Source organism: Peromyscus californicus, unplaced genomic scaffold, assembly GCF_007827085.1.
Source record: "Peromyscus californicus insignis strain IS unplaced genomic scaffold, ASM782708v3 Scaffold_3__1_contigs__length_106647218, whole genome shotgun sequence".
NCBI classification, from domain to species: Eukaryota; Metazoa; Chordata; class Mammalia; order Rodentia; family Cricetidae; genus Peromyscus; species Peromyscus californicus.
Genome location: NW_026294551.1, coordinates 7,593,691 through 7,620,501, shown reverse-complemented (window position 1 = coordinate 7,620,501; position 26,811 = coordinate 7,593,691). Strand labels below are relative to the sequence as shown.

The 26,811-nt window shown below is 48.0% G+C and overlaps 2 protein-coding genes across 3 annotated transcripts; both read right to left on the bottom strand.

Annotated features, from left to right (window-relative positions):
• Positions 1-766: 766 nt before the first annotated feature.
• On the bottom strand, positions 767-9,801 carry Cd300lb (CD300 molecule like family member b). The gene is made up of 4 exons (XM_052755754.1): positions 9,762-9,801; positions 4,075-4,404; positions 1,554-1,647; positions 767-935 (listed from the first exon to the last, which is right to left on the bottom strand). Exons 1-4 carry the CDS (start codon positions 9,799-9,801, stop codon positions 767-769), a joined length of 633 nt encoding a protein of 210 aa, XP_052611714.1.
• Positions 9,802-18,794: 8,993 nt separating this feature from the next.
• On the bottom strand, positions 18,795-26,550 carry LOC128123180 (CMRF-35-like molecule 4). 2 transcript variants are annotated; one of them, XM_052759246.1, is made up of 4 exons: positions 23,377-26,222; positions 22,297-22,659; positions 20,403-20,517; positions 18,795-19,105 (listed from the first exon to the last, which is right to left on the bottom strand). In XM_052759246.1, exons 1-4 carry the CDS (start codon positions 23,435-23,437, stop codon positions 18,958-18,960), a joined length of 687 nt encoding a protein of 228 aa, XP_052615206.1. In that variant the 5' UTR covers positions 23,438-26,222; the 3' UTR covers positions 18,795-18,957. The 2 variants fall into 2 exon arrangements, with proteins under 2 accessions (XP_052615206.1, XP_052615207.1); XM_052759247.1 differs by lacking the exon at positions 18,795-19,105 and adding an exon at positions 19,477-20,285 and having other exon boundaries at positions 23,377-26,550.
• Positions 26,551-26,811: the final 261 nt, after the last annotated feature.

Sequence of the window (26,811 nt, the reverse complement as noted above, 5' to 3'; positions counted from 1 at the left end):
CCCCCTAGCCCTGACCTGACTTCCTCTGCAGTGGAAGACCCAGGGCGGGAGACACATGCTGCGCTCTCTCTGCTGCTCTCCCCTGGCTAACCTTTGGTTAAAACCAGCATGTCATGAGTCTGTGGAGTCTGAAGCTCTATTCAAGAGTGTGCGGCCTTCTGCTCCTGGCCCTGCAGCAAAACGCACCTGCTGGGAAATGCCACCCCGGCTCCTGTGGCTAAGTCATGGATATCTGAGTTCTCCACACTCCAGACTCCGGGCCTGCCAGGCAGGCTGCACGCCTCACTTTTCCTCAGAAGTGCATGCTCGGGGTGGGCTCAGTGTGCAGGACAGAGGATGGGCGCCTGCTGCACTCTCACTGACCTTTCTATGACAGAGTCACAGCACAGACGTTCTAGCCACACCACTGGGTCCCTTTTGCTTCTCTGTGCTTTCGTGTCAGGTTCTGTACAAGTTTTTTCATCAGGGGACACACAGCTGTCTTTCTGCAGCTTGGGCTCCATTCCAGCAGTTCTTACTCTGGGCTGACCGTGGTGGGTAGATGGGATAGGGCAGATGAGGATGTAAAGGAGGAGCGAGAGACTGGTACTGCAGGTGTGATGATACCTCAGGGGAAGGCGGGGCCTGAGCGGTAGCCCCATGGTGTGCAGAGTGGAAATCATGCCTGGCCAAGCCACTACCCACTGAGGACTTAAAGACATTTCTTCCATGGCCGTGGTCTCTGGAATGAGAGTCCAGAATGGGAAGGATCTGCTTAAACATCAGTCTAAGGATCAATGTCTTTGGCCAGAGGTTCAGAGTCCAAACTGCTACAGAGAGTGTCTCTCCAGTGTTCCTCAGGGACCTTCTGAGTTGACCCCCTCAGCCAGAGGACAACACCAGCCAAGATGAGCAAGATAGGCACCTTCACAAACACCAGGAGTATGTAGTGGGTCCTATGAGAAAGACACAGCCATCAGGGTCCCATGCCTTTGAGCCCCATTATGCCCCATCCCCCAACACTGGGAAGTCAACAGCTGGCTCATCACAGCCTGAAACTGAAGGCCCACATCCTACTTGAAAAATCCCCCAGAGACCTTCTCCAAGGCCCACCCAACCATGAGGGTCCCTCAGTGACTCCAGGTGGTCTTGGTGTGGCCTGTCCCTCGTCCTTTCTTCTAGGGTTCTTCTCCATAGTTCCATGTATCTCGGCAGAAACCTGGAGCTTTCTGTATCTGGGTTGTCTTTGCTTACTTTGCCCTCAACACTGGCTCCAGGTTGGCAAATCTCTCTCCCTGCCCTGCTCCCGAAATAAGACTGGGACCTTATGGGACCATCTCTCCCTTTGGCTGCCATGATGCCACCAGGGCTGGACAGACAGTTCTACAGAGCAGTGTTCTGGTGGGGCTGGAATGGGACCATGGTGGGTGGGAAGTATCAGGGACAAAGATGGCCTTGGGACCTTGAATCTTGACTATGACAATCACTGGCATCTGGTGATAGAGCATGCATGGGCTTGGCATTCCTGTAGGAGGAATCCATGTAGAGGAAGGAGAAAAAACCTCAGGACTCACCTCTTGTGCAAGTCAGAAGACATCATGTATGCATTGCTGTCCACAGTGGGCATAGCAGAAAGTAGCTTAGAAGAAGACATGGTATCTTTTCCCACTAGACATAAGCAAAGATGGCCATAGGTTATGGAACAGATTGGGGGTGGCTCATGCATGGCTCACAATGGCACCCCATCCAACCAGCCCTCACTGGGTGTCTTAGTTAGGGCTACTATTGCTGTGATGAAACATCATGACCAAAACAACTTGGGGAGGAAAGGATTTATTTGGTGTATACTTCCACATCCCAGTCCATCACTGAAGGAAACCAGGACAGGAACTCAAGCAGGGTAGGAACCTGGAGGCAGGAGCTGATGCAGAGAGCATGGAGGGGTACTGGTTTGATAACCATGGCTTGTTCAGCCTGTTTTCTTTCTTTCATCCTTCCTTCCTTCCTTCCTTTCTTTCTTAAATAATTTTTCTTTATTCTTTCTTTTCTTTTTTTAAAAAAATTTTATGTACACGCATGTCTGTGTGAGGATGTCTGATCCCCTGGAACTAGAGTTATAGACAGCTGTAAGCTGCCAGGTGGGTGCTGGGAATTGAACCAGGGTCCTCTGGCAGAGCAGACAGTGCTCTAAACTGCTGAGCTATCTCTCCAGCCCCTCATCCTGCTTTCTTATAGAACCCAAGACCACCAGCCCAAGGGTGGTGGGCTGAATCCTCCCCCATCAATCACTAATTAAGAAAATGCTTTACAGGCTTGCCAACAGCCCAATCTTATGGAGGCATTTTCTCAACTGAGGCTCCATCTTCTCCAGTGACTCTAGCTTGTGCCAAGTTGACATAAAACTGTCCAGCACATCAGGAGACCTTTCTTCCCCTGGATTAGGAAGCCTCATCTCTTTGATACAGTCCTTTGGCTTCTTTTAAACCATCTGATTCCCCATACAATCATTTCCTCCATCATTTTTGTTAATAGAAGATATGACAGGGAGATCTAGAAATGAAGGAGGAGAAAGACTAGTTTATTCTGGAGGAGGAGACACACCATAGTCTCTTTCCATTTGTTGTGGCAGTGGGCAAGAATCTTTGTTCCTTTCCATTCAAATAGTATCTGAGGAAGGGCTCAAGGACAGGTGATCTCAGATGATCTAGCCGCAAGTTTCTAGTGGCTGAGTGGTGAGTAGCAGAGGGACTCCTGAAGGTTGCTGAGCAAGAAGGCACATGCCAGTTCAATCATGAATGACTATGAGGAAGGAAATGTTAGAGGGAAACTATGCGGTGTCTTGCAGTGGGCAGCTGGGTCATGGCTTCCTGAGTCCAGCTGGGCATGAGGCATCCCTGGCTCACAGCTGTCCTTCGGGTTAGCTCTTGAGGTTCCGGGTTTCAATCATGCTTGGAAGCTGAGCAGAACTCTGGGGAGGTCCAGTCCCTGCAGCCCTCCAAGAGGTCACAATCAACCTATAGGCTGGTGTCCCCAACCCCCTTGGACACTTAAAGCTCAGCATGGGGCACATTCTTTGGCTACTCTGTCTTTTGCCTACATGTCTTATTCAATCCCCTTTCTGTCCCCACACATCTCAGCTTCCCCTGGGTGGTAAACCTGAGGAAATCTTTTTGGGGTGGCCCTTTCTGTACCTCACTTCCCCTAGGGGGCAACATCCACATCTCTCTCACTGGTTTCAGCCCTGCCATCCCATGGGCTAGTTCCAGTGCCAGCATTGTTTGCCCGCTGCCCTCTCAGGAGCCCGCATGGTTGCTGGGCTGAGGAAGATCTGAGCATGACTAGTTGGGTGGAAGTGGGGGTGGGGGCTGATTTTCAGGCACCAACAGAAGATCCTGGAGTCCCTCATTGAGGCTGAGGCAGGGACAAGCCAGGAGAATCAGGGATGTCTTTGATTCTGATTTAGTAGCTGAAGCTTCTGGTTCTCTAGCATCCATTAATCACTTGCAAGCCTCCTGGGTCTTCCTTACCCCATACTTATTCTTCTGCAGTCAGAAAAAGCAGAAGTGGTCACCCAGAAAGTTCAGGCCCTCCAGCGTGGCCAGAGTCACTGTGGTTTGGCTAGGCCCGGGCTTCAACCCGGGGCTCTTCCCCACGGATGCCTTAGTCCCACTGTCTCCTGTAATGACAGGTGAAGGGTACAAGTTCTGGAAAACTAGAAACCTCTCAGCCTGCTGTGCTGAGGACTTCTTAGGCATCCGAGACCGATCAAGACTCCAGTGGAAGAATGTGAGTTTCCAGGGCTGTGTGCCTCCAGGACAACAGGACAGCAGAACTGGGCCATGGGTCACAGAGGGAGATGCCCAAGCCCCAGCCCCACACCCACATCTGCCAGTCAGGACACATATCAGCTGGGTTCCTTGGAGAGACCTCAGGGGCTGGCATCGTTAAAAGTGTTGGGCTGCTGTTCTCCCTTACTTCTGTCACCGCCCTGTTCCATCTGTCTGTCTGTCTGTCTTCTTGGCTCTCAGTCCTGTCTTCCTAGTCTTTGTAGCCCCAAGCACCAGAGCCTTGTGGTACCCACAAGAAAGTGCTTACCTGAGTAAACGGTCAGTTTAACTCTGGTCCCGCGGTCAGTTCCAAATCGTTCAATACCACACCAGTAAGTGTCGGTGTCGTTTTGCTTGAGCATCTCCATGGTAACCAGGAGCGAGTTGTCCCTCCAGTTGTCCCTGATGGACAAGCGGCCGATCTTCCTTTCTTTCTCCGACCCCTTGGTTCGAATGAGGACCCTGCAAGTGTTCCAGTTTGCTCCGCGACACCACCACTTGTTGTTGCCCTGCCATCTCGAGCTATAGCGACACAGCACAGTCACCGACCCCTTCTCTGGGCCTCTCACCAATGCTGGGCCTTGGATGGAGAGACAGCCTGCAAAACAGAAGGGCAGGATACAGCCGCTGCTCCTCTAAGCAGAAGGATTAGCTGCAGGTCCTCTGCTCCAGCCGCCCCGACCCACTTGAATCCTCACATCTGTTTCCTCTGAGGTCCAGTTTGTTATTAACACCCCCCACCCCCCACCCCCACTCCCCACCCCCCCACCCCTCCACTCCCCACCCCCACCCCCCACCCCCGCATGCCCATGCCCTGGCCCCTCCAGACTCCATCTCCCCAGGCCTCCTGCATCATGGGACACTTCTTTTCCGGGTCCTCTCGCCACTGTCCTCTGCAACATGAATCTTAAAAGGTCTTATTAATAAAAACAAACCTGGGGCCAGGTATTGGGGTGAACACTGGAAGATCAGAGAGACAGAACAGGCCACAGCTAACCTCACCTCGCCAACTTCTCATCCGGAATGGATCTCAGCTGAACTGCTGCTAAAAGCCTAAAAGCTTAACCAGGCTCTAGTTCCTGGTCCTTACACCTTATATACCTTTCTGCTTCCTGCCATCACTTCCTGGGATTAAAGGCGTGTGTCACCACGCCTAGCTGTTTCCAGTGTGGCTTTGAACTCACAGAGATCCAGATGGATCTCTGCCTTTGGAATGCTAGGATGAAAGGCGTGTGTGCCACCATTTTCTGGCCTCTATATCTAGTGGCTGTTCTGTTCTCTAACCCCAGATAAGTTTATTAGCGTGCACAATATATTGGGGAACACAATACCACCACAGTCCTCTGATCGCCTCCTCTGACTGTTCCACTCTGTGACTCTTCCCTTTCCTCTCTCCGGATCTTAGAGTAGCCAGTGGCATGCTGGGAAATGTTTAACAATCCTTCTCTCTTAGTATCATCTGCCAGTCTCTGTGGTGTCCATGTCCCCACTGTGACTGACATCAGGCTATCCTTGAACACGGAGCTGAGTTGAGATGTCTCAAACCAACTCCTATGAGCCGTTGTGAGCTGGTTCTACATGTATCTGGGGAAATCCAGGGCGTGAGCTAGTTCCCTCCCAGCCATGACAAAAATGCCCGACAAGCAACCTAATGAAGGAAGCAGGGTTTTGTTTTTGTTTTTGTTTTTCTAGTTCATGATCTAAGGGCTGCATCCATCATGGCAGGAACCATATGGTGGTGGGAATATGAGGTGCCTGGTCACATTGCATCTGCCATCAGGAAGCAGAGATGAATGTTGGTGCTCAATTGGCTTTCTCATGAAAAGAAAATATTCAGTTCAGACTCCCAACCCACGGCACGGTGCTACTCATATTCAGGCTCGTCTTCTCTCCTCGTGTACATCCCTGGAAAGACCATCACAGGTATACAAAGATGTGTGTCTCCTGGGTTATTCTAATCTGACCATGAAGCATCATACCCAGGACCCTCTCTCTAGCCTTCTTGCCTCCACAGAGGGAATGCCCATGTCTGTGGTTCTAATTAATGCCTACAGTCTGATGACTACCATGTGACACTTGTAGCCCACATGCTCTCCTTGGTTTTAGACCATCATATGAACACCCCCATATCTCACCACCTCTCTCATACAGCACACTCTGTTTCCTCTCTCCAACAAGGGACAGAGGAGCCAGAGCCACAAACAGGTTGGGCAGTGTCTATGTGGAATGTGTATCCTGCTGGTACGTGGAGTGATTCCAGTGACGTTGACTGAGATACACTCTATCTGTAGAGTGACCCCTTGTTCTCAGGCACCCGGAAGCAGACACAGAGGCAGAGAGCTACAGTTCAAGCCTCTCTTGAGCATCTCAGTCCTAGACTTCGGTCTCTGTGAGTGGGGCAGGTTTGCACAATAGGCCGGTGCCACCGCTCACACCTCGGACCTTCTCCATAGAACTAACTCAGTTTGTTTTTTTTCTAATTCAGTTTTTATTTGATGTCTGCATCTATGGTTGACAGACTTCTTCACAGACTGTTGATATTTTTCTTTTTGAGACCGGGTCTCATGTGTAGCTCTGGCTAGCCTGAAACTCACTACATCAGTGGTTCTCAATCTTTCTAATGCTTCGACCCTTTAATACAGTTCCTCATGTTGTGGTGACCCCAACTGTGAAATTATTTTCGTTGCTACTTCATGACTGTAATTTTGCTACTGTTATGAATTGTAATGTAAATACCTGTGTTTTCCAATGGTCTTAGACAGCCCCTTGGAAAGGATTGTTTGATCCCCCCCAAATGGGTCATGACCCACAGGTTAAGAACCACTGCACTACATAGACTAGGCTGGCCTTGAACTCATAGACATATGCCTGCCTCTGCCTACTAAGTGCTGACTATTGACATTCTAGTACCCAACCTGATACTATGTGCCCTCACATGGAAAAAGGGAGGCCAGTGAGATGAATCCATGGGTAAAAGCACTTGTGGCACAAGTTTTGAAATCAGAGTTCAATCCCTGCAGCCCATGTAAGGGTGAAAGGAGAAAACTGACTTCACGAAGCTGTCCTCTGACCTCCACGAAAGCTCTGTGGCACACATGTACACACCAAAGAAAATAACAACACAAAAAGACCCTTCAGTGAGCATGTGTGTAGTTTTCAAAAACAAAAGAATAAAGGCATTCACAGGTGTGATTAGGGATTTTGAGGTAAGATTGTCCTGGATTATTCTAGGTGTCCTGATGAATGAGTGCCCAAATTGGCTTAGGTTTGAAGGCTTTCTGCTGCTGGCCTTGAAGAGGAGGAGAGAACCCGGGCCGACAGATGCATGGATGAAGCCTGGAAATGGATCGCTCTCCAGAGCTCCAGAAGGAACTCAACCTTGACTTTGGTCAGTGAGACCATTTTGGACTCTTGATCTTGGAACAGTAAGATGAGGTTGTGTTGTTCTGGGCCACTAAATTTGTGGTCACCTGTTATAGACGCCACAGGAGATGCATAAAGGATTCAGCTGGACCACCTTGTAAGCACTGAGCTCAGTCCACTCAGGAGCCTCGTTGGAGAAAGTGCATCTACAACCATCTCTCCTCTCCTTCCCTCCAAGAGTGGTCAGTCACCAGTTCAGCCAGCTGCACCCTGGAAATGCCAATTGGAACCACCTTCTTTGTATCTCTGCCTCCACAGCCCATGGGACATCATGACAGAGCAGAGAAAGTGTGAGCTTTGGCAGCAGATGGACATATCTATCATGGTGTTGAGAAATCCTGGGTAAGTTACTCAACCTCTCTGAGCCCCACTTCCCTCTTTGCACAGATGCCACGCTACTTTCAGCCATGTACTGGCTGTTATAAACCTCATGTAACCGTCTAATGCTGGACACTGCACTGTTTGGTCAGAGATGGCCCTTGCCTGGAACCTTGTCGGGTAGCAGTAGCATTCAGAAAGGTCCAGTGCATCCTTCTTCCAATTCAGACTGCTGCTGGCAGACTATGCCTGTCTCCTCCTCAGCTGCACCCAGCATGTCAGCTGCTCCCCTGCCCCAGAGTGATGTAAAAAGCTTCATTTCTGGCATGGACGGCTTATTGCACACTGGATTTAGTTTCTCGTTAGTGTCATTCCCAGCTCCCCTTGCAGCCTCCTGAGCTTTTCTCTTTCCCTAACCCCAATACATCCTCTTAAGGCTGCAGACTTAGTCCTGCCTGGAGAGTCCTTGTCCTGCTCACCCTCCACACCTCCTCCAGGCTGGCCTCCTTCCCAATGCCTTATCCTTTTCTTGGAGCTGCCTCTTCCTGTTGGCCCCCTGGCCTTTTGTCTGGAGCCCGACTACTTCATTTCAGGTACCCATCTCTTTTCCTAACTTCCTCGATAAGTTTCTCACTGCCAAAGCACAGAGGTGCTGCGCTCACTTTTTCCCTCCTCAACCCCAGGGTCTTGCTCAGTTTCTAGTTCATGGTGGGTACCACTCGAGTTGTTAGTTATTTTTGTGAATAATCTGTGCATTGTGGTCGTACACACAATCATTCTAGTTCTAGGATCAACATAGACAGTGGCATGTAGGGCATTAGCCTCAGTACTGATGTAACAGTAAACACCCGGAAAACTCAAAGGAGTTTAACATTAACAGGGAATTAGATTGGGAAGTTTGGATATAGTAATAGCATAGTTAAAAAGTAAAGAGCAATGTCCAAACAATGACAGGAAAGATGTCTAAAGCACATTATGATTAGATTAATTTTTGAAGTTACCTAACAGGGTAGGCATAGTGGCATAGGCCTTTAACTCCAGCATTTGGGAGGCAGAGGCAGGAGGATCTCTGTGAGTTTGAAGCCAGCCTGGTCTACATAATGAGTTCCAGGCCAGTCAGGGTTACACAATGAGACCCTGTATCAAAAAATGGGGTGGGTAGGTGGGTATCTGGAGAAATGGTTCAGTGGTTAAGAGCACTGGCTTCTCTTCCAGAGATCAGGGTTCCATTCTGAGCTCCAACATGGTAATTTGCAATCATCCGTAACTCCAGTTCCAGGGGATCCAGTAACTTCTTTCTAGTTTCTGCAAGCACCAGGCACACACATGATGCACTTACATACATTCAGGCAGAACACCTATACACACAATACAATAAAAATAAAAATCCCTTCTGTGAATAGTCTTAGTGTATGGCATCTTAAGAGTGTGAATGTGAGTGAGTGGATGATCGTTGAGGTATGGACAGAGTGTGACTGTATATAGATGTGTGCCTTTGAGTGTACTAGTCAATATTGATGTGTGTGTGAGCAAATGTACAAGCCATGCACAGCTCACTCCTGTCCTCGGCCTCTAGGAGACTCTAATGTTGAGATTTAGCGAGCAGGCGGCTGGGGGCCTAGAGCTCAGATGTAAGCTAGGTCATGCAGGCATCCACACAGATCATCACTTTACCATGTGCATTTCCAAACTCACATTTAGCCAGTGTCCCCTCAGTACCCTGCCCACTGAGCGCTCCCTCTACATGAGTGTGCCGTCCTCTCTAAGCCTGGAGCCCTTTTCCCAAGCCATGCTTTCTCCATGGAGTGCCTGCTCTGCTTGTTGCAAGGCTGTGAAGATCTGCCTCCTTCCGGGGCATGGAAGGAACAGGTCCAGGAGGACTTTCCATAGCTCCTTCAGTGGTAGCATCTCCCTCCCCTTAGCTCCCTCCTCTTCTGCTGTGTTTCTTCCTGCTGTTAATTCCTATTCTAAAGTATGTCTCACCCATCAGAGCATCTGGGATTTCTTTAACGGCCATCTCCATTTCCCTTTCCCTTCATGACCCAGGTCCCAATGCACACTTAGCATGATGTAGAACCTAGGGTCTTTTTGCTGAATGAAGCCGCAGAGCTTCCTTTCCCTGAAGGTGGCAGCTCTCCTCAAACCCAGGACAGAGCCCTCCGCCTCCTGCTCTGCACCTGCAGTCCCAAGCCTCCAGACCCTAGCTGAACATACCTGGGAAACTGAGAAGCAGCAGAGCTGAGGACAGCCACATGGTCCTGCCTCCTCACTCCACACCCTTGACCCACAGCCAGCAGCAAATCCAAATCCCAGCTGGATACCAAAGCACTGGAGAGTCCAGCTGACCTCTTCTGCTTGTCCAGGTTGCCTGTGAGTGTCTTACTCATCGGCTTCCTTTTATCGAGTGGGTATTTCCTGCTGTCAATTACTCAGCACAAGAGGCATCGGTTCTTGGCAGGGCTGGGTCACTCAGCAGAAACAAGGAGGCTAGGGAAAGCCCAGGCAAGCAGAGGCAAAGGAGGCAAGCCTGTAGAGCAGTTGTGGGGATGGCCAGACTGTCTGGCCTTGGGTTAAGGAGCAGAGCACTCTGGGTATTAGGCCCAGAAATGATCTATGCTCTAATGATGGGCCCTAGCGGCTGCGTTCCCAGCGCACCTGTTAGTAGGGTGTGCTCAGCACACCTGGCATTGAATGTTTAACCCCCAGTTGACGGTGCTGTTTGCACAGGTTTAGGAGGTGTAGTCTTGCTAGAGGAAGTATGTCACTTTGAGGCTTCAAGGCCTCATGCTACTCCCAATACACTCTCTGTGTCCTACATGTGGTTCAAGATATGGGCTCTCAGCTGTTTGTGTCCACTGCCTGCTGTCACGATTCCCTCCCACGATGGACTCTGATCCCTCTGGCTAAGCCTGAATAAACCCTCCCTTCTATAATTTGCCTTGGTCTGGTGTTTTATCACAGCCATAGAACACTAACTAATACACCACAAAAAGACAAAAAGAGTTGGACAGAAATCAAATTTTGTTATGATTGAAATATCTACATATAAAAATGAAAAGAAATTTCTAAGATTTTTAGAAAAGTTGTCATAATATGCAAGTACCTAGATAAACAAGTAAGCAAATGAAGCTCTATATACCTGCAGTGAATATCTTCAAATCAATTATAAACTACCATTTAGGGTTGGAGAGACAGCTCACTGGGAAATAATTACTGGGAATGCATGAGGCCTGAGCTTGGACCCCCAGCATGGCAGTGCACAACTGTAGTCCCACACAATGAGGAGGGTGGGGCATGGAGACAAGTGGGCCACCGGAGCTTTCTGGCCAGGCAGCTAAGCTGAAAAACTGAAGTAGAGAGAGAGTAAGACTATTGAAATCCTCCTCTGGCTTCCACACGTGTGGGATGGTTGTGCAGCTGCACACACATGTGTGCACATACCACACACAATACATCCCATCACACAGCCACACACATTCACAAAATACCACTTAATAATAATCTTTCCTTTTTTGTGGAATTGGGGATCAAACTCAGGGTTTTACACATGGTAGACAAGCATGCTACTATGGAGGTACATCTCCAGTCTAAAGACACATTTAAAATAAAAAGAAGGGGCTGGAGAGATGATTCAGTGGTTAAGAGCACTTACTGTTCTTCCAGAGCACCCAAGTTTATTCCTAGCACCCACATCAGGTGGCACACAACCGCCTGTAACTCCAGGGATATCTGATGCTATGGCGTCACACAGACACAAAATTAAAAACATTAAAAATGTGATAAATAAATATAAGGAGCTAGAGAGGTGGCTTACTGGTAAGAGCTACTTCTGACCTTCATGGACAGCTGCACTCACATGCACATACCCACACACAGTCATCTACACATATGGATAATTAAAAATAAAACATAGGGACTGGAGAGACAGTTCCCATTGCCCTCTTCTGGTATCCATGGGCGCTTCATTTACATGTGCATAAGTGTGTGTGTGTGTGTGCCACACACACAAATAATTAAAATAAAACTTTTTTAAAAATCTTGGAATAAAAACGTAAGCTATTCGAAATCAAATTTAACAGACATATGAACAGGTTTCAAAGAAGGAATAGTTTATTAAAGAACATTTTATTATTTATTTTAAATTTTATTTCTTGTATATGTGTGTGTTTGATGTGCTTGTGTGAGTGTGTAACTCAGCTTGCACGTAGAAGTCAGAGGACAACTTCTTGGAGTTGGTTCTCTCTTGCCACCATAAGTTCTGGGCATTGAACTCAAGTGACCAGGCTTTCACAGTAAAGCTGATCCATCTCATCAACTCTTAAAAAGGTATTTTTTTTTCCAGATATTTATTTATTTATTAAGAGATTTTCTATTCATTTTACATACCAACCACAGATTTCCCTGTCTTCCCTCCTCCTGCCCCCCAGCCTTCCCCCACAACCCCACCCCCATTCCCACCTCCTCCAAGGCAAGGTCTCCCCTGGGGAGTCAGCAGAGCCTGGTACAGAGCTGAAGCAGGTCCAAGCCCCTCCTCCCTGCACCAAGGCTGCACAAAGTGTCTCACCATAGGCACTAGGTTCCAAAAAGCCTGCTCATGTACTAGGGACAGGTCCTGATCCCACTGCCTGGGGGCCCCCTATACAGTTCAAGTTAAACAACTGTCTCATTTATCCAGAGGGCCTAGTCCAGTGCCATGGGGGCTCCTCAGCTATTGGTTCACAGTTCATGTGTTTCTACTAGTTTGGATAGTTTTTTTGTTTTGTTATGTTTTTCCAGTCATGGTCTTGATATCCCTCGCTCATAGAATCCCTCCTCTCTCTCATCGATTGGACTCCTGGAGGTATTTTCAAAGTTCCCAAATAATTGAGGTTTTGGTCCATGTCCATGGCTAGGAAAGTTATCCAAAGGTCATTTGATGCACTGTGCTGGCTAGATTTTATGTCAACTTGACCCAAGCTAGAGTCAGCTGAGAGGAAGAAACCTCAACTGAGAAATGTCAGGCATGATGGTGCACACCTTTATTGCCAGCACTAGGGAGGCAGAGGCAGGTGGATCTCTGTGAGTTCCAGGACAGCCACTAGGACTACAGAGAGAACATGTGAAAAAAAAGCCTCTATAAGAACAAAAAGTGAAAAGCATTTTCTTAATTAGTGATTGATGGGGGAGGGGCCAGCCCATTGTGGATGATACTATCCCTGGACCGATGGTCCTTGATTCTGTAAGAAAGGAGGCTGAGCAAGCCAGTAAGCAGCACTCCTCCAAGGCCTGTTCATTTATTCCTGCCTCCAGATCCTGCCCTGCTTGAGTTCCCATTTTGACTGCTTTTGATGCTGAACTGTGGTATAGAAGAGTAAGCCAAATAACCCTTTCCTCCCCAAGTTGCTTTTGGTCATGGTGTTTCATCTCAGCAATAGAAAGCCTAACTGAGATATGTACTCACACTCAAAGTTCCAACATGGACTTCTCAGAAACTTTCCTTTCTTTTTTTAAAGTTTTGTTTCATTTTACATGTATAAGTGTTTTGTCTGCCTGTATATATGTACCATGTAAGTGCAGTGCCCATAGAGGCCAGAAGGAAGTGTTGGATCCCTTGAGCTGGGTTCTGAGACAACCAGTGTACATGCTAAGAACTGAACTTAGTTCCTCTGCAAGAGCAGCCACTGCTCTTAACCATTGAACCATCTCTCTAGCTCAGATGGAGTTTTCTTTTTAGGAATTTGATTGGCTAGTCCAAAGGTGTGCATAGAAGACCTGACCATTGCTTACAGAGACTTCCTGACATCCACAAGAGTGGCAAGTCACCAAGACTTGAGACTAAAGCTCTAGCAATGAAACCACAGTAGACCTGTTCAGAGCTGAGAAATTAGACAAACTAAACAAGTCAGAGAAGCCAGGAAAAATCCAAACATATTCAGAATCAGTGTCTTCCTCAAAGTGGCCGGCCTTGCAGGGCACTGGGAAGATGTGAGCAGTGTTAAATTAATTGAGAGAAAGAAAAATTGATTATTAGTTCAGCCTTGATGGAAAAATCAATAAAAAGCAGACATGGTGGTTCACACCTTCAATCTCAGCACTTAGGAGGCAAAAGCAGGTGGGTCTCTGTGAGTTCTGGGCTAGCCTGGTCTATATAGAGAGTTCCAGGCCATCCAGAGTTACATAGTGAGGTGTTGTCTAAAAAAAAAAAAAAAAAAACAGTTAAGAAAAAATTGGTCAAGGACTTACTTACTCATGAAAGAAAAAAATTTAAAAACTTTCTATTAGGATCATGATAAGTATTTTTTGAATCCCTGGTAATGGGTTTCTCCACCAATGCAGTAAACCAAATCAAGCTGAATTAAAAGTCCAGGGTTAATGAGCAAAGCATTCCCAGGTGATCTCAGGGGAAGGCGAAATCATGTGGCAGATCTATGGACTGGAGCTTAAATACCCTTCAGGTGCAGTCTTGAAGAGCTCCCAGGGAGAAGCCACTGATTGGCAGGCTTTCTGAGGGGCAGGGTTTGGAGAGCAAGGAGGAGGCTGAGGCAAAGCTTCCCAGCTAAACATCTCAACATTCTTGGATATATGGGTCTCTCTACTTCCCGCTGGCATGGGATGATGTGGGGAAGAGAATTTGGGAGTCAGTGGGCTCATGCTCAGTGGGAGATGTGGGTGGGGAGGCATTTGGTTAACTGCCATCCTGGAGACCTCAGGGATCTGTTCCTTGAGGAAGTGGAGGAGGCAAGTTGCTAGGGAAAGAACAGATTATTAACACTGGTCCTATGAATGGGAAGAAGTGAAGACTGCCAGAAAGAATGGAATGGAGATATGCCCATTTATCCTGGATAGGTCCCTGCTTGAGTCTGGAGAGGTGGTACCAGCACTGATGTTCCAGGAGCTTGGGGGGATGGCACACCAAATTGAGGGATGATGTGTTCCATCATATCTGCTGTTTTCCTGGATGTAGGGAGTGCCTCTATCCATCCTGTAAAGGTGTCAGTAAGAGTTAAGAGGTAACAGAGTTTTTTTTTTTTTTTTTTTGGTTTTTCGAGACAGGGTTTCTCTGTGTAGCTTTGCGCCTCTCCTGGAACTCACTCGGTAGCCCAGGCTGGCCTCGAACTCACAGAGATCCGCCTGGCTCTGCCTCCCGAGTGCTGGGATTAAAGGCGTGCGCCACCACCGCCTGGCGAGATAACAGAGTTTTTTATGAGTGAGCATGTGGGTGAAGTCAACCTGCCAGTACTTGCCCAGTTTGTGTCCTCAGAACTGGTGCTAGGGCTGGTGTATTTGGAGGGCCCCCTGCAGGTTGGCCTTGGCACAAGTCTGGCAGGAGGAGTGGACCTGTCTGGAGACTGATCCACCAGGCCAGACTCCTTGATACAGTAGCAGAAAACTTTCCCAGGAACATGCAGGTGTCTGTAAGACAGCTGGAACAGATTTACATCTTGGTGTCATAGCAAAAGGCTATGGCTTTGGATTAAAAGGCATGAACGTTTTGTTCCTAGGGCCTGGTTTTAGCTCGATGAAACATACCTTTAAGCCTGTACTTAGAAGACAACCAGAGAAAATTCACTGAACAAAAGAGTTTGGGTGAGCGAAGGAGAGGAGGGAGGGAGGCTGAGGAGGGAGGGAGGAGGAACAGAGTTGAACAGGTCTGCAGGTTTCCATACCCTCTTTAATGCTAACCTTTTCCAGAGTGAGAGGAGTTGGCATTTCAGCAGAGTTTTGCCATATGTGGCTGGAGACAGTACAGTAATGCTGAAAAAGCCTTTATGCAGTGCTAAAAGCTGGGGCCAGTAAAATCCACAGAAATTTAAGAACTTCTGAAAACTTTGTAGTCAGTGCTCTATCAGTTTATCAAAACTGCATTAATCAATGCTGAAACTTGGAACCTCCGAAGTTATATCTGAAACCTGTTTATCTTGTACTATCAAGCCTGTGAACAAGGCAACCCTGTCTGTATTTTTAACAGGAAACTTAACTAAAGAACTAATGAGCTACCAAGGTGGTTGCAGCCTTGGGGTCGGGGGAAGAGCTGTTAAACTGGTAAATCTGTCGGTATCCTAGTCACCAAACACCCTCTGAGAAGGATAAGTATCACCTGAGTAAGCAAAAGTGAGACAGCTTTCCAGCTACCTAGGCTGTCCCAGGTTTCTCCGCAGTCATTGGGGACAGAGGTGCCAAGGCAGGACCAGTCTTCAGCGGCCAAGCCCAGAAGATCTGACAGACTTTCCTGTTGGGGAGGAATTTGGGGAGAGTGGCCTACCTTGTCTTGGCAAAGTGGGGCAATCAACTCCCCAGAGTCCTGCTTGTCCACAGTCTGGACAGGGTCTTGGCAGCAGTTAAGGTGCAAAGCAGTTTTCTGCTCCGTGGCTGGTTTTGCTACATTTAAAGCAGGTGGAAATTCTTCTGTGGCCAACCATCTTCCTTGGAGGAGATACAGGATGCTACCAGGAGCTGACATATCTCTATCCTGAGAAGCTTTTTTCATTAAAATGGCATATTCTCAGATCTGTGCAGCATTTGAGGATCAGGGAATCATTATCTGTTAGGTTTATCTAAACCAGAAAAATGATGTTTAGGCTTAACTTTGAGAACATATATATAAGCTAAATCTGAACATATCAAGGAAATTGACCCTTTATGAGGTAACTGACAGTTAACTTGTAGGTCTTAGTGAAACATTATAGGACATAACAGTTTTCTGTATGACTTAGTTTACCAAATTATCTACAGCTTACCCATGTTAGTAAAACCAAGAAGGTCAGGCATATATTTTTAAATTGGTCTTTGTTAGCCTGAATAGACCTTAGATAAGGGGAGATCTGTTGTTCAGCTCATTGTCTTGCTGCATCATAAAACAGAAATATCTCAGTCTCTGGTTTTCGGCTGTGGTCCTAAGACATAGAGCATAATCATAATCTGTGGAAGGCAAAATCAAGTTTTAACATTGTAGACAATTTAGTGTTTCTAAAGTCAATATCAAGAGGTTTACTCTTAGGTTACAAAATCTGGCTGCCAGTGACAAACATCCCTGTTCATGAATGCATGGAGATACAGCTTTAATACCCCAGTAAACCAGCGTTGTTTTAAATTCTATCTTTCATAAAAATTATTTTTATGACAGGACAGGAATTATCATATAGAAATCTAAAATATATTGGAGACCTAATGTCTCCTTGGTGGGGTCACTCCATGTGGTCACCTTTGTTTAAGATGGCAGTGAAGTCATATGACCTCCTTCTTTTTCAGCCTTAGTCAGATGGTGGCTGCCCACGTGGCTGGCTGTACTTAATTACGGTAGTGGCAGACCATGCTTTGGAGTTACTAGTTCTAAGTTAATTTTTTGTTACAGATTTTAAACCATACCCAATTTCTTAGCTGTTTTTTTAAATAAGGTAGGACAGTATAAAACAACTTTCTCCATAATTACATCAGCTTCAGGGCCAGAAAAGCCCAGAGGCTGACACACAGAACAGGTACACTCAGACATCCAAGACCAATCAGAAACAAGCACGTAGTGGCCACATATTTACACACCCAACTGAGTCTGAGGCAAAGCCACAGGTACAGATCCATACACACATACGCAAGATAGACAGGACTTCTTAACAGAAAGACAGACAAACTTTCCATGGGAAACCGTGTCAGGTGACCAACTTAAAAACCCTGAAATAAGAGTTACAGTATAAGAGTCCATAGGAATAAAAGACTTTCTGGAGTGAGGAAGTTGAGAGTGAAAATGAGGTTATCTGAAGGTCGTAAGAGCCAGAGAATACAGCTGGCTGCAGCTAAAACTGTGGGTCTCCCAAGCTGCTGGGGGAGGGGAGCCAACGGCCATGTGCTGGGCATGAAGCAGCCGGTGTCTCTGGCTTTCGCTTACACATTGTAACAAACAGAAGAAGGAGACATTTATGCAGTTCAGGGTGGGAGAGCAGGTAGGAGCACAGAGAACAGATCTATTGCGGGAGGAATCCCAGTGTGGCCAGAACAAACGTAAGGGAAGTCCGATGGGCAAAGCCAAAGTCTGCACCCTTCGGTGGGTGCTGCCCGAGTGTGCCACTAAGAGGAAACAGCAGGAATAGCAGAGTTAGTACGTTAGGGAAACTGAGAGAGTGATTGAGCGAAAGGTCATCTTGCAGCAAAAGCATGAGAAGCCAGCAGGCAGACAAGCAGGGAACAGGGGAAGGGGGCAGAGACCAGACAAACAGGGAAAGGGCGAGAATGCAAAGCACGTAATCCTGGATGAGGGGAGTTCAAACCAATATATGGTGTGAGACATCCTCAATTTGGATAAATTTCATAGGAAACACCCTAAGGGTGTCTGGGGATCGAACTTGGACACACAAGTACTCATTCATAAGCTTTTATCTAGAGACCGGAGGCTACAGAAATGAGTTGGGTTCTATAAATTTACAGCTGGGAGTGGTGTGTGACATTGCCTCTGTGCAGAGCATCTCCCGCACAAGGGAAACCCAGGTCCCTGCTCCAGAAGTGAGCTGGAGTTACCTGGCACTGTAGATACCTGGCAGGTAATCCAGAAGTCTTTGACCCAGAATCAAAGACTCAGAAGAGATCTTGGATCCCTTATAGACTTTTGGTTTGGAAATGGGTGACTTAGCGAGCCAAAGTTGGTCCGGTGCGGTGGAGGTCGGAGCAGGTAAGAGGCAGTGGATTCCCACGGCCATGTGGTTGCAGGAAAGACTCAACTCTACAGTGTCTCAGCACCAGATGATAAGTATTTTGAATTCCTGGTATTCTCCACTGATACAGTAAACCAAATCAAGCCGAATTAATAAGGCCAGGTTTAATCTGAGCAAAGCATTCCCTTGTGATCTCGGGGAACAGGAATGATCACATGGCAGCTCTATGGACCAGAGCTTAAAAACTCTGTAGGCTTGGACTTGAGTAGTTCCAGGGAAGGAGCTAAGCTTGGGAGGCTTTCTGAGGGTCAGGGTTTGGAGAGGGAGGAAGGAACTGAGGCAGAGCTTCCAACGGAACACATACTCTTTTTGCTTGTTTGTTTTTATTCTTAAATAGAATCTTTATATATATAATGTCTGTGTGTGGATGTCCATACCTGTGGTTCTAATTCTATGAAAAAAAAAGAAAGAAAAAAAAAAGAAAAATGGAAGGAAAAGAATAGACCATCAAGGGGAGGAGGGAACACATGCCTGAGGGAGTGGGAGGGTGGGGTTGGAGGAGGACATGATAGAGTGATGTTGTACATGTGTGAAATTATCAAAGCCTAAGTAAAGATATTCTATTAAATGTATGTATATGCATTTATTGGGCACATTCATTTGTGTGTTTGACACAGCACAAAGAGTTCTCTAGAAAAAAATCTTAGAGTATCCTCAGAAACACAGATTGTCCTCTGCCACCAGAAGAGCTGTGTCCAGGGACATGGACAGGGCTCCGACGTCAACAGACATCACTGATTCTCATAATCGGGACAATGCTGCTTCTCCCCAGAGCACCGCTGAGGCCTGTTTACCCAGAGGACGGCACTGAGCATGCTCAGGAGCAGGGGCACCTCCAGAAAGACCAGGAGCTTGAAGTAGATGCTGCTCAGCAGGGGCCTGTGGGGACAAGGTCACAATAAGCTCCCTTCGCAGAAGGTGGTGATGGTGTCCTGCACTGTGTGCCTGTCTCTTTACCCAGGTGTGTGTCCAAGGTGCTCTTTTCAGGGACAAGGACAAGGAACCCTGCCTGATTGACCAGTGTGACTGATAGCCCAAGAAGTAGCCTGGAACTGTGGGTCTGACTCAATCTCTCTGTGGACCTCCACTCCTAAGGCCTCTATCCAGGCAGGCACTGCCTCCTCTACCCAGGCTCCAACTCTCTTCTAACCTGAGTTCTCTTATTTCCTCCTGGTGGCGCTGATTTGTTATTTATTTATTTATTTATTTATTTGTTTGTTTGTTTGTTTGGTGTTTTTTTTTGAGGGGGGGAAGAGTCTCTCTTTTATGTAGGCCAGGCTGTCCTGGAACTCACTATGTAGACCAGGTGGCCTTGAACTAGCAGAGATCCACCTACCTCTATCTTCCATGTACTGGTGTTAAAGGCTTGTGCCACCACAAACCAGTGACTGTATTTATTTTCATTAGTTAATTAATTAATTTACTGGTGTGTGTGTGTGTGTGTGTGTGTGTGTGTGTGTGTGTGTGTGTGTGTGTTCAAGTGTGTGTGTGTGTTCAAGTGTGTGTATCCAGGTGCACATGTGTGTGCATGAATGTGCAGCCCAGATGATAACCTTGGATGCCATTCCTCAAGAATCATCACCTTGCTATGTTTGTTTTGAGAGAGGTCCCACTTAGCAGGTCTGGCTAGAATGGAATTTGCTGTGTATTCCAGGCTGGTCTTAAACTCACAGATACTGGCCTGCCTTTGCCTCCCAAGTGCTGGATTAAAGGCATGAGTCACCACACCTGATCCATCTATCTTGTTATCTGACAGGATCTCACGTTGGCCTGGAGCTTGCCAAGTAGTCTAGGCTGGCTGGCCCGTGAGTCTCAGGGATCCTCCTGTCTCCACCTCCACAGCTCAGGTATTTCAAGTGTATGCCACCATGCCTCACATGTGGGTGCTGAGGCTCAAACTCAGATCCTTTACCAGCATAAACCATCTCTTCAGACTCTGGGTGTGTTTGTGTAGTAACCTCTTGACAGGAAACTAACTCCATCTCAGCAGGTCTGGGTCTGGGTGTCATTGCTGTGTCCCAATCTGTAGATGAGCAGCTGTTGTTCACAAGACACTCCCCTGGTCAGTGTGGGGTTGGAAGATGCAGGAGATGCCCAAGGAGGGAGACCCAATCCCTTCTACCTCCACCTCCCAGCATTACCCCCACCCCAATCCAGAGCCCTCAGGGTTCCTCACCGGGGTTGTAGGCTGGGACCAGGAGTTGTATCCTCTGTGGTCACGCTGGACTGAGTGTGCACTGGTGAGGATGTGGGGGACCCCAGAGTATTTGCTCTGTTCTCGGGGCTAGAGCCTGTGACAGGAGAAAGGATAGAAACACAGACTGTCCCAGTGACCTCCACTCCATCACCTCCCCACTGAAACCTATGCAGCTCTGCTGCACACAGGTCCCTAGGGACATGGTGGACAGCTGTGTGACAGCCTACATGCCCCATGGCCCCACCAAGTCCTGGTCGGGGATTCCCTCCCCAGCCTTTCCCATGGTGCATTGGGGCTGGTTGGCACTTTCAAACTTGAGGTCAGTCTTCCTATAGAAGAGAGTTTAAGTGTCAGTGACAAGACACTTGGTGCCAGGTCCCTTCCGGCCTCAGTGACACCTTTTGCCTCCTTGTCTTCCATCCTTCTGGGGACAGACACCGAGTGGTGAGACTCTGTCTGCCTGGCCCAGTTATTCCCACACTGTCACCCAGACAGGCCACTGAACAGTCTTCCCTGAGGAATGGACAGATGGAAAGACAGATGCTTGAAGGACCCTGTGGAGAGTGGCCTCTACTGAGGGGAACTAGAGACACCAGCAGGATTTGGTTCCATACTCCTCACTATGAACTCACAGAGAGTGTTGGAGGGAAGATTTTATGGGGGGGAATCAAAACTGAGAACCAGAACAGGAAGCTGGGTGTGGGGATGGGAGCCTGTAATCCCAGTGCCAGAGAGGCAGAGTCAGGAAGATCAGTCATTCAAGATGAACCCCAGGTACACAGTGAGTTTGTGGCCAGCCTGGGCTACACAAGACCCTCTCTCAGAAAAGAGAAAACTGGGAATAACAGAGCAGTTCAGCCCCTTCAGCCCCTCCACCACCCGGCCCTTAAAGAGATGCTGCACTAGTTAGGGTTCTGTAACAAGGGAGGCTCCATTAGGGGAGAATGACTGCAGACATGGAGAACATTGGGACCAAAGGAGCTGAGAGACTGTCTTCCATCCAGCTTCACCCTCCGCCTGGGAAGGGGCACTTTTGGGAGAGTCTCTGAGTTTCTTTCTGTAGTAAATGTTTCCTGGGAAAGGGGGATGGAGGGGAACTTGGAGTAGTTGAATGGATTCCTCAGGGATCAAGAACCCCGATACGCAATCTACCCTCCTTTTTGTGTCTCTGGTTCCCGTCAGAAGACCCACAAACACTGTGATGAGGCTGCTCCCTCGGGACCTCCATGGAAGTAAAGTGTCCACTCAGTTTCAGGCCAGGGCGTCCTTTGAAGAGGGGACCAGATACGCTGGGTACTGTTCCCACATGAGATGGGGACAGGACCAAGTGAGACCTGGAAGAGAGGACTTGTCTCCTATGAGGACAGGAAGTCACAAAGAGCCACTGATCTAAGGCATGTCTCTGGGCCTCAGACTGTCATATGGGACACACAGAGAATCTCGAACAGTGGCTGATGAGACAGCTTGGTTGGTAAAGACCTTGCTTGTCAAACCTGATGACCTGAGTTTGAGTCCCAGGAATACTCTGGAGGGGGACCTGAGTGCGAGTTCTCTGACTGACACACACCGGGGCTATCCAACTAACTAACTAACTAACTAACTAACTAACTAACTAACTAACTAAATGTAATAAAAAGAGAGTTTCTAAGAACTCAGGTTCCCCAGTGTGCCTGTGTGTACACGCACACACATGTATGCACATACACTATCACACATACCACACATGCTCTTACAAAGGTACACGTGGACTCACACTCCCTGTGGCCTGAGTCACTGATTCACCAAGCTCACCATGCTATTGTATCTGCCTTCCTTCCTTCATGAGGGAATGACAGGCCTGAACTCAGGGTGCCCTGACATGAAGGGAGCTTACCTGGGACCACGGACACCATAACCTTGAAGGACTCATCGATCCCCAAGGAGGGATGGATCTCTAAGGAGTCATCAATAAGTGGCATGTCCACCCCACACTTGTAGGTGCCTACATCCTCCAGGGTGAGGTTCTCCAAGGTCACTGTGAAGGTGAGGGTGGCTGGATGGTCCCTGATGGACACTCGGCCATTCCCAGCTTCTTTTGAGGCTCTGGTCTTGACAATCTCTTTACATGGTGGTAGCAGTGACACTCTGCACCAGTATTTGTCGTTAGTCTTGTGTTCCTCCTCGTACTGACACCGCACACTCAGGGACTCCCCCACAGTGCCTGTCACCTTGCTGGGGCCACGCAGAGGGACACAGTCTGGAAAACACATGCCCCAATTCTGCACCCTCACAGCTGGATGGTGGTCAGGCCCCCCTTGGTCAGCTCCTAGAGAGCTGTCTGGTCTGGAGGAAACATCGAGAAAGGAGACAGACTTTGTCAGACCCAGGAGTCAGGACTGAGGTGAGCGCCTGTGTTGTCCGGAAGAGGGCGTGGGGAGGGGGCTTGTCCTTGGAGAAAGGAAGGACCCTGGAGGAAACAACACTCGTGTGTGTGTGTGTGTGTGTGTGTGTGTGTGTGAAAGAGAGACAGAGAGACAGAGAGAGAGACAGAGAGAGATAGAGACAGCTGGTGGGGAGTCTTTACCTATGTATATATATGTGCGTATGTTTCTGTGGGTGTGACATATATCTATGCAGGAATCAGTGCTTATGTGCATTTGGTATGCAAATACATGTGTGTACACAGTAGAGATTGTGTACTTTCAGGGCAATGATTGTCACAGCTAACCCTCTCAGCAGGTCCTGACTGTCTCAGTGTGGTAGTCATGACTGTACTGTGCACTGAATCCTAACAGCACCTGTGAGGTGATGCTGGCCACTCCTGCCCACCCCCACTCCTTGTCTTCAATTGGCCCCATCTTCCTCTGCTGGCTGCTCTCTCCCACCTCCTATCCCCCATCATGCCCTCTCACTTACTCCAGAAGTCCCCCTTTCAGAGCTGTAACCCCACACCCCCCCCCATCCCCGTACTCACGTGGGACCTGCAAGAGGAGCAGAGCTGAAGGCAGCCACACTCCCATCACTCTTGGGGTCATTTCTTCAGCTCTGGTGTCTCCTGCCCACACCAAGCCCAAGAGGAGGAGGGGCCGTGTCCTTCTAGAAAGTTCAGTGTTCACATGCCGAGTTCTCTTTTCTGTCCTCTGCTTCCTGGTCCTCTGGGTGGCTCCAGATGAACTGGTACAGGAAGTGCTCTGAAGATGCTCCAGACCTCAGGGGCACTGGTTCCCATCACTCCCAGTGAGGGGACACATCCACGACCATGGATTGTGGGTGCTACCTGTCCCCTAGCCTTCAGCTAAGGGCTTCACAACCTTCCCACTCCTGGCAGAGCCCTGGAAAGTATTTCCTTTTTTTGTTCAGGCTGTTCCACCCTCTGTGACACACCACTTCCTGAGTGGACGTGAGGGCTGTCAGTCTTCTCTTGCTCCTTCCCTGTGAGCAGAGGAACCATCTCCTTCCAAAATTCAGCTTACCCTTCCATAGAGTGCTCTTAGTCCATGGGGTCTCTGGCACTATTTCTGGGTTCACACAGCGGGTCCAGCAAAAACTGTGATCCTGACACCTTAATCAGCATTTATGTTGATGCTGAGTCCCCACAAAGGCACAAACCTGTAGGTCACAGCTCTCTCTCCTCTTCCATCTTATTCTGTTTGTTTGTTTGTGGCAGATCTCTAGCTCAATCTGGCTCTATACAACTAAGGATGACCTAGAATTGATCCTCCTGCTTCTACTTCCTGAATCTACGTTTTTATACGTGTGATCTACCACATGCCATTTATGCTGTGCTCAGGATTGAACCCAGGGCTTCATACATGCTAGACAAGCACTCTACCAACTGAGATATGTGTCAGACCTTGTTTATTTGAGACAGTTTCTCACATTGCAACCCAGGATGTGCTGGAATGCACTGTTTCAAGCTGAACTTGAACTCACAGAAATGCTCCATTCCTTGAGTGCTGAAAGTATGGACATCAGCCACTCTACCTGATGACTCTGTGTTTGTATGTCTCCTGGCCCCGTATCTAGACATGGGCCTGTTGTCAATGTTTTGGGTGGGTGTTAGGTGTTGGGAGGGAGAATGAAGAATAACCTCAGGTCTCTCCTTTCTGATAATCCAGTTCCTAATGCTGGAGGTCCATTTCCCTCTCATGTTGGGGAAGAAGGCAAGAGAATGTTTCTTAGAGCCCAGTGATGCACCTAACCTTAGAGGCATCTGTACCTCTCTGATATATGTCAGTATCTAGAGGCTGTGGTGACATTTACAGGGGACACTGGTACTTGCTCTTCATTGGCCTGGGGCTCTCCTCTGGGCAATCATATGTATTCCACTGATTTCCAATCCCTATTAACAGATAATGCAGAAATTTTCTCATTGTATCACTTTCTCCAGTTCTTGCCTCTCACATATACATCTTCAGGGTGTCTGTCTGAATTTTGTCTGTGTCCTTTGTTTCTTTATGCTCAACTCAATATCAGCTCAACAAGAGCAAATAATCTGCTTTGTGTATTCACTTGGGGACTCCAATGCCATAGTCTCTGCTTGGTGTCTTAGTCAGTACTCTACTGCTGTGAAGAGACACCATGACCACAACTCATATTAGAGAAAGCTTTTCATTGGAGGCTTGTTTACAGTTTCAGAGGCTTAGTCCATTATTATCACGGCAGAGAGCATGGTGGCTGGCATGGGAGACAAGTTTGTGGAGACAAAACTGAGGGCTACATCCTCATTTTCAGAGAGAGAGAGAGAGAGAGAGAGAGAGAGAGAGAGAGAGAGAGAGAGAGAGAGAGACCTCTGCTGAGCAGTGGCTAATGGAGATCAGGGAATGTGTTCTGATTCAGGTCTGCCTCTGACCTGTGGTACCTCCTCTGCACAGGGCTTGATTCATAGCACAGCAAATGACTTATAACTGAGCTTAATGAGCACATCAGTTCTTAAACTCTGGCCCAGACTTGAGGAGTGTGGTAACAGGGAGTCACGTTCAAGGTGGAGTCACAAAACCTCCTCTGTGGCAAATCAGTGTACCCAACACAACACAAAGCCACATTCCCTTTGTGCTGAACTTGAGTGAGGACTAGGGGCTCAGAAGTATCGGTGACGGCCACGGCTGAGCCGCCAGCTGTACCTCATGTTGATGTTGAGTCACTCTACAAGAGCTGCGTTAGTTAGATAAGCTTGGACAGATGAGGAACCTGCACACACAAGAAAATCTTAGCGTTATATAGAAATTTGTAAACACAGTGTTGTAGCAGGAGTTCTATGTAGGATCTGGATTCCTTCCTGTGGCTCTCTTGTGGCCACTTAGAAGCCCCAAGACCACTTCAAGGAGCCTGGTGTCTCAGGGACCTCCACGGGCTGGAGAGATGGCTCAGAGGTAAAGTGCTCGCTCTGCACAGGTGATGACTAGAGTTCAGATCCTCAGAAGCCACGTCAAGCCGGACGCCGTAACACGCACCTGTACTCTCAGGGGTCACTGTAACACGTGTGCACCTGTACTCTCAGGGGTCACCGTAACATGCACCTGTACTCTCAGGGGTCACTGTAACACGCACCTGTACTCTCAGGGGTCACTGTAACACGCACCTGTACTCTCAGGGGTCACTGTAACATGTGTGCATCTGTACTCTCAGGGGTCACTGTGACACGCACCTGTACTCTCAGGGTTCACCGGAACATGCACCTGTACTCTCAGGGCTCCTATGTAGCTGAAGTTTTCCTGTGTCCTACCCAGTCCGCAGCCGCTCAGACCCAAGTAAACACACAGAGACTTATATTAATTAAAACTGCTCAGCCATTAGCTCAGGCTCTCTACTGAGTATCTCTTACACTTAAACTCAGTCCATTTCTGTTCATCTATATGTCGCCACATTTTCCATGGATTTTCCTGTGTCCCATTACATGCTGCTCCCTGGAGAGAGGCCTGGTGTCTCCTGACTCAGTCTTTCTCTTCCTAGAATTCTCCTTATCTGCTTATCCCACCTATACTTCCTGCCTGGCTACTGGCCAATCAACATTTTATTAAATCAGTGTACAAAAGCATTATCCCACAGCACTGGTACATATGTGTTTTTGGGTACAGTGTATGGCTATGTGTGAGAAAGTGTGTATGTGTACGTGTGTGTCTGTGTATGCAACAAAGCCATTGTTCATATTGTATTGTTACAACCTTGGCCATCACAGTCACCCCTGTTAACGCACCCTGACTCTGTTGGAGAAACAGGACCATTGGCAAGGTATGTGTGTGGTATATTCTGCTGTGTAAAGAGTGGTGTACATATATACATCTGATGTGTGTGGTATATATACATCATGTGTGTAGCATGTGTAGCATGTGTATGGTGCATAGCTGTGTGAGATATGGAATATACACATATAATATTTGCAATATATATGTATCATGTGTAGTGTGTG

Excerpts from the sequence above, each read along its gene's own strand:
- Cd300lb (XM_052755754.1), bottom strand. The coding sequence starts at position 9,801 with ATGTGGCTGTCCTCAGCTCTGCTGCTTCTCAGTTTCCCAG. Across the intron at positions 4,405-9,761 it reads GCTGCTTCTCAGTTTCCCAG|GCTGTCTCTCCATCCAAGGC; the intron begins GTATGTTCAGCT and ends TCTGTTTTGCAG. Across the intron at positions 1,648-4,074 it reads TAAACTGACCGTTTACTCAG|TGGGAAAAGATACCATGTCT; the intron begins GTAAGCACTTTC and ends GCTTATGTCTAG.
- LOC128123180 (XM_052759246.1), bottom strand. The coding sequence starts at position 23,437 with ATGACCCCAAGAGTGATGGGAGTGTGGCTGCCTTCAGCTCTGCTCCTC. Across the intron at positions 22,660-23,376 it reads GCTCCTCTTGCAGGTCCCAC|ACTGTGTCCCTCTGCGTGGC; the intron begins GTGAGTACGGGG and ends TGTGTTTTCCAG. Across the intron at positions 19,106-20,402 it reads GGTCCCAGCCTACAACCCCG|GCCCCTGCTGAGCAGCATCT; the intron begins GTGAGGAACCCT and ends TTGTCCCCACAG.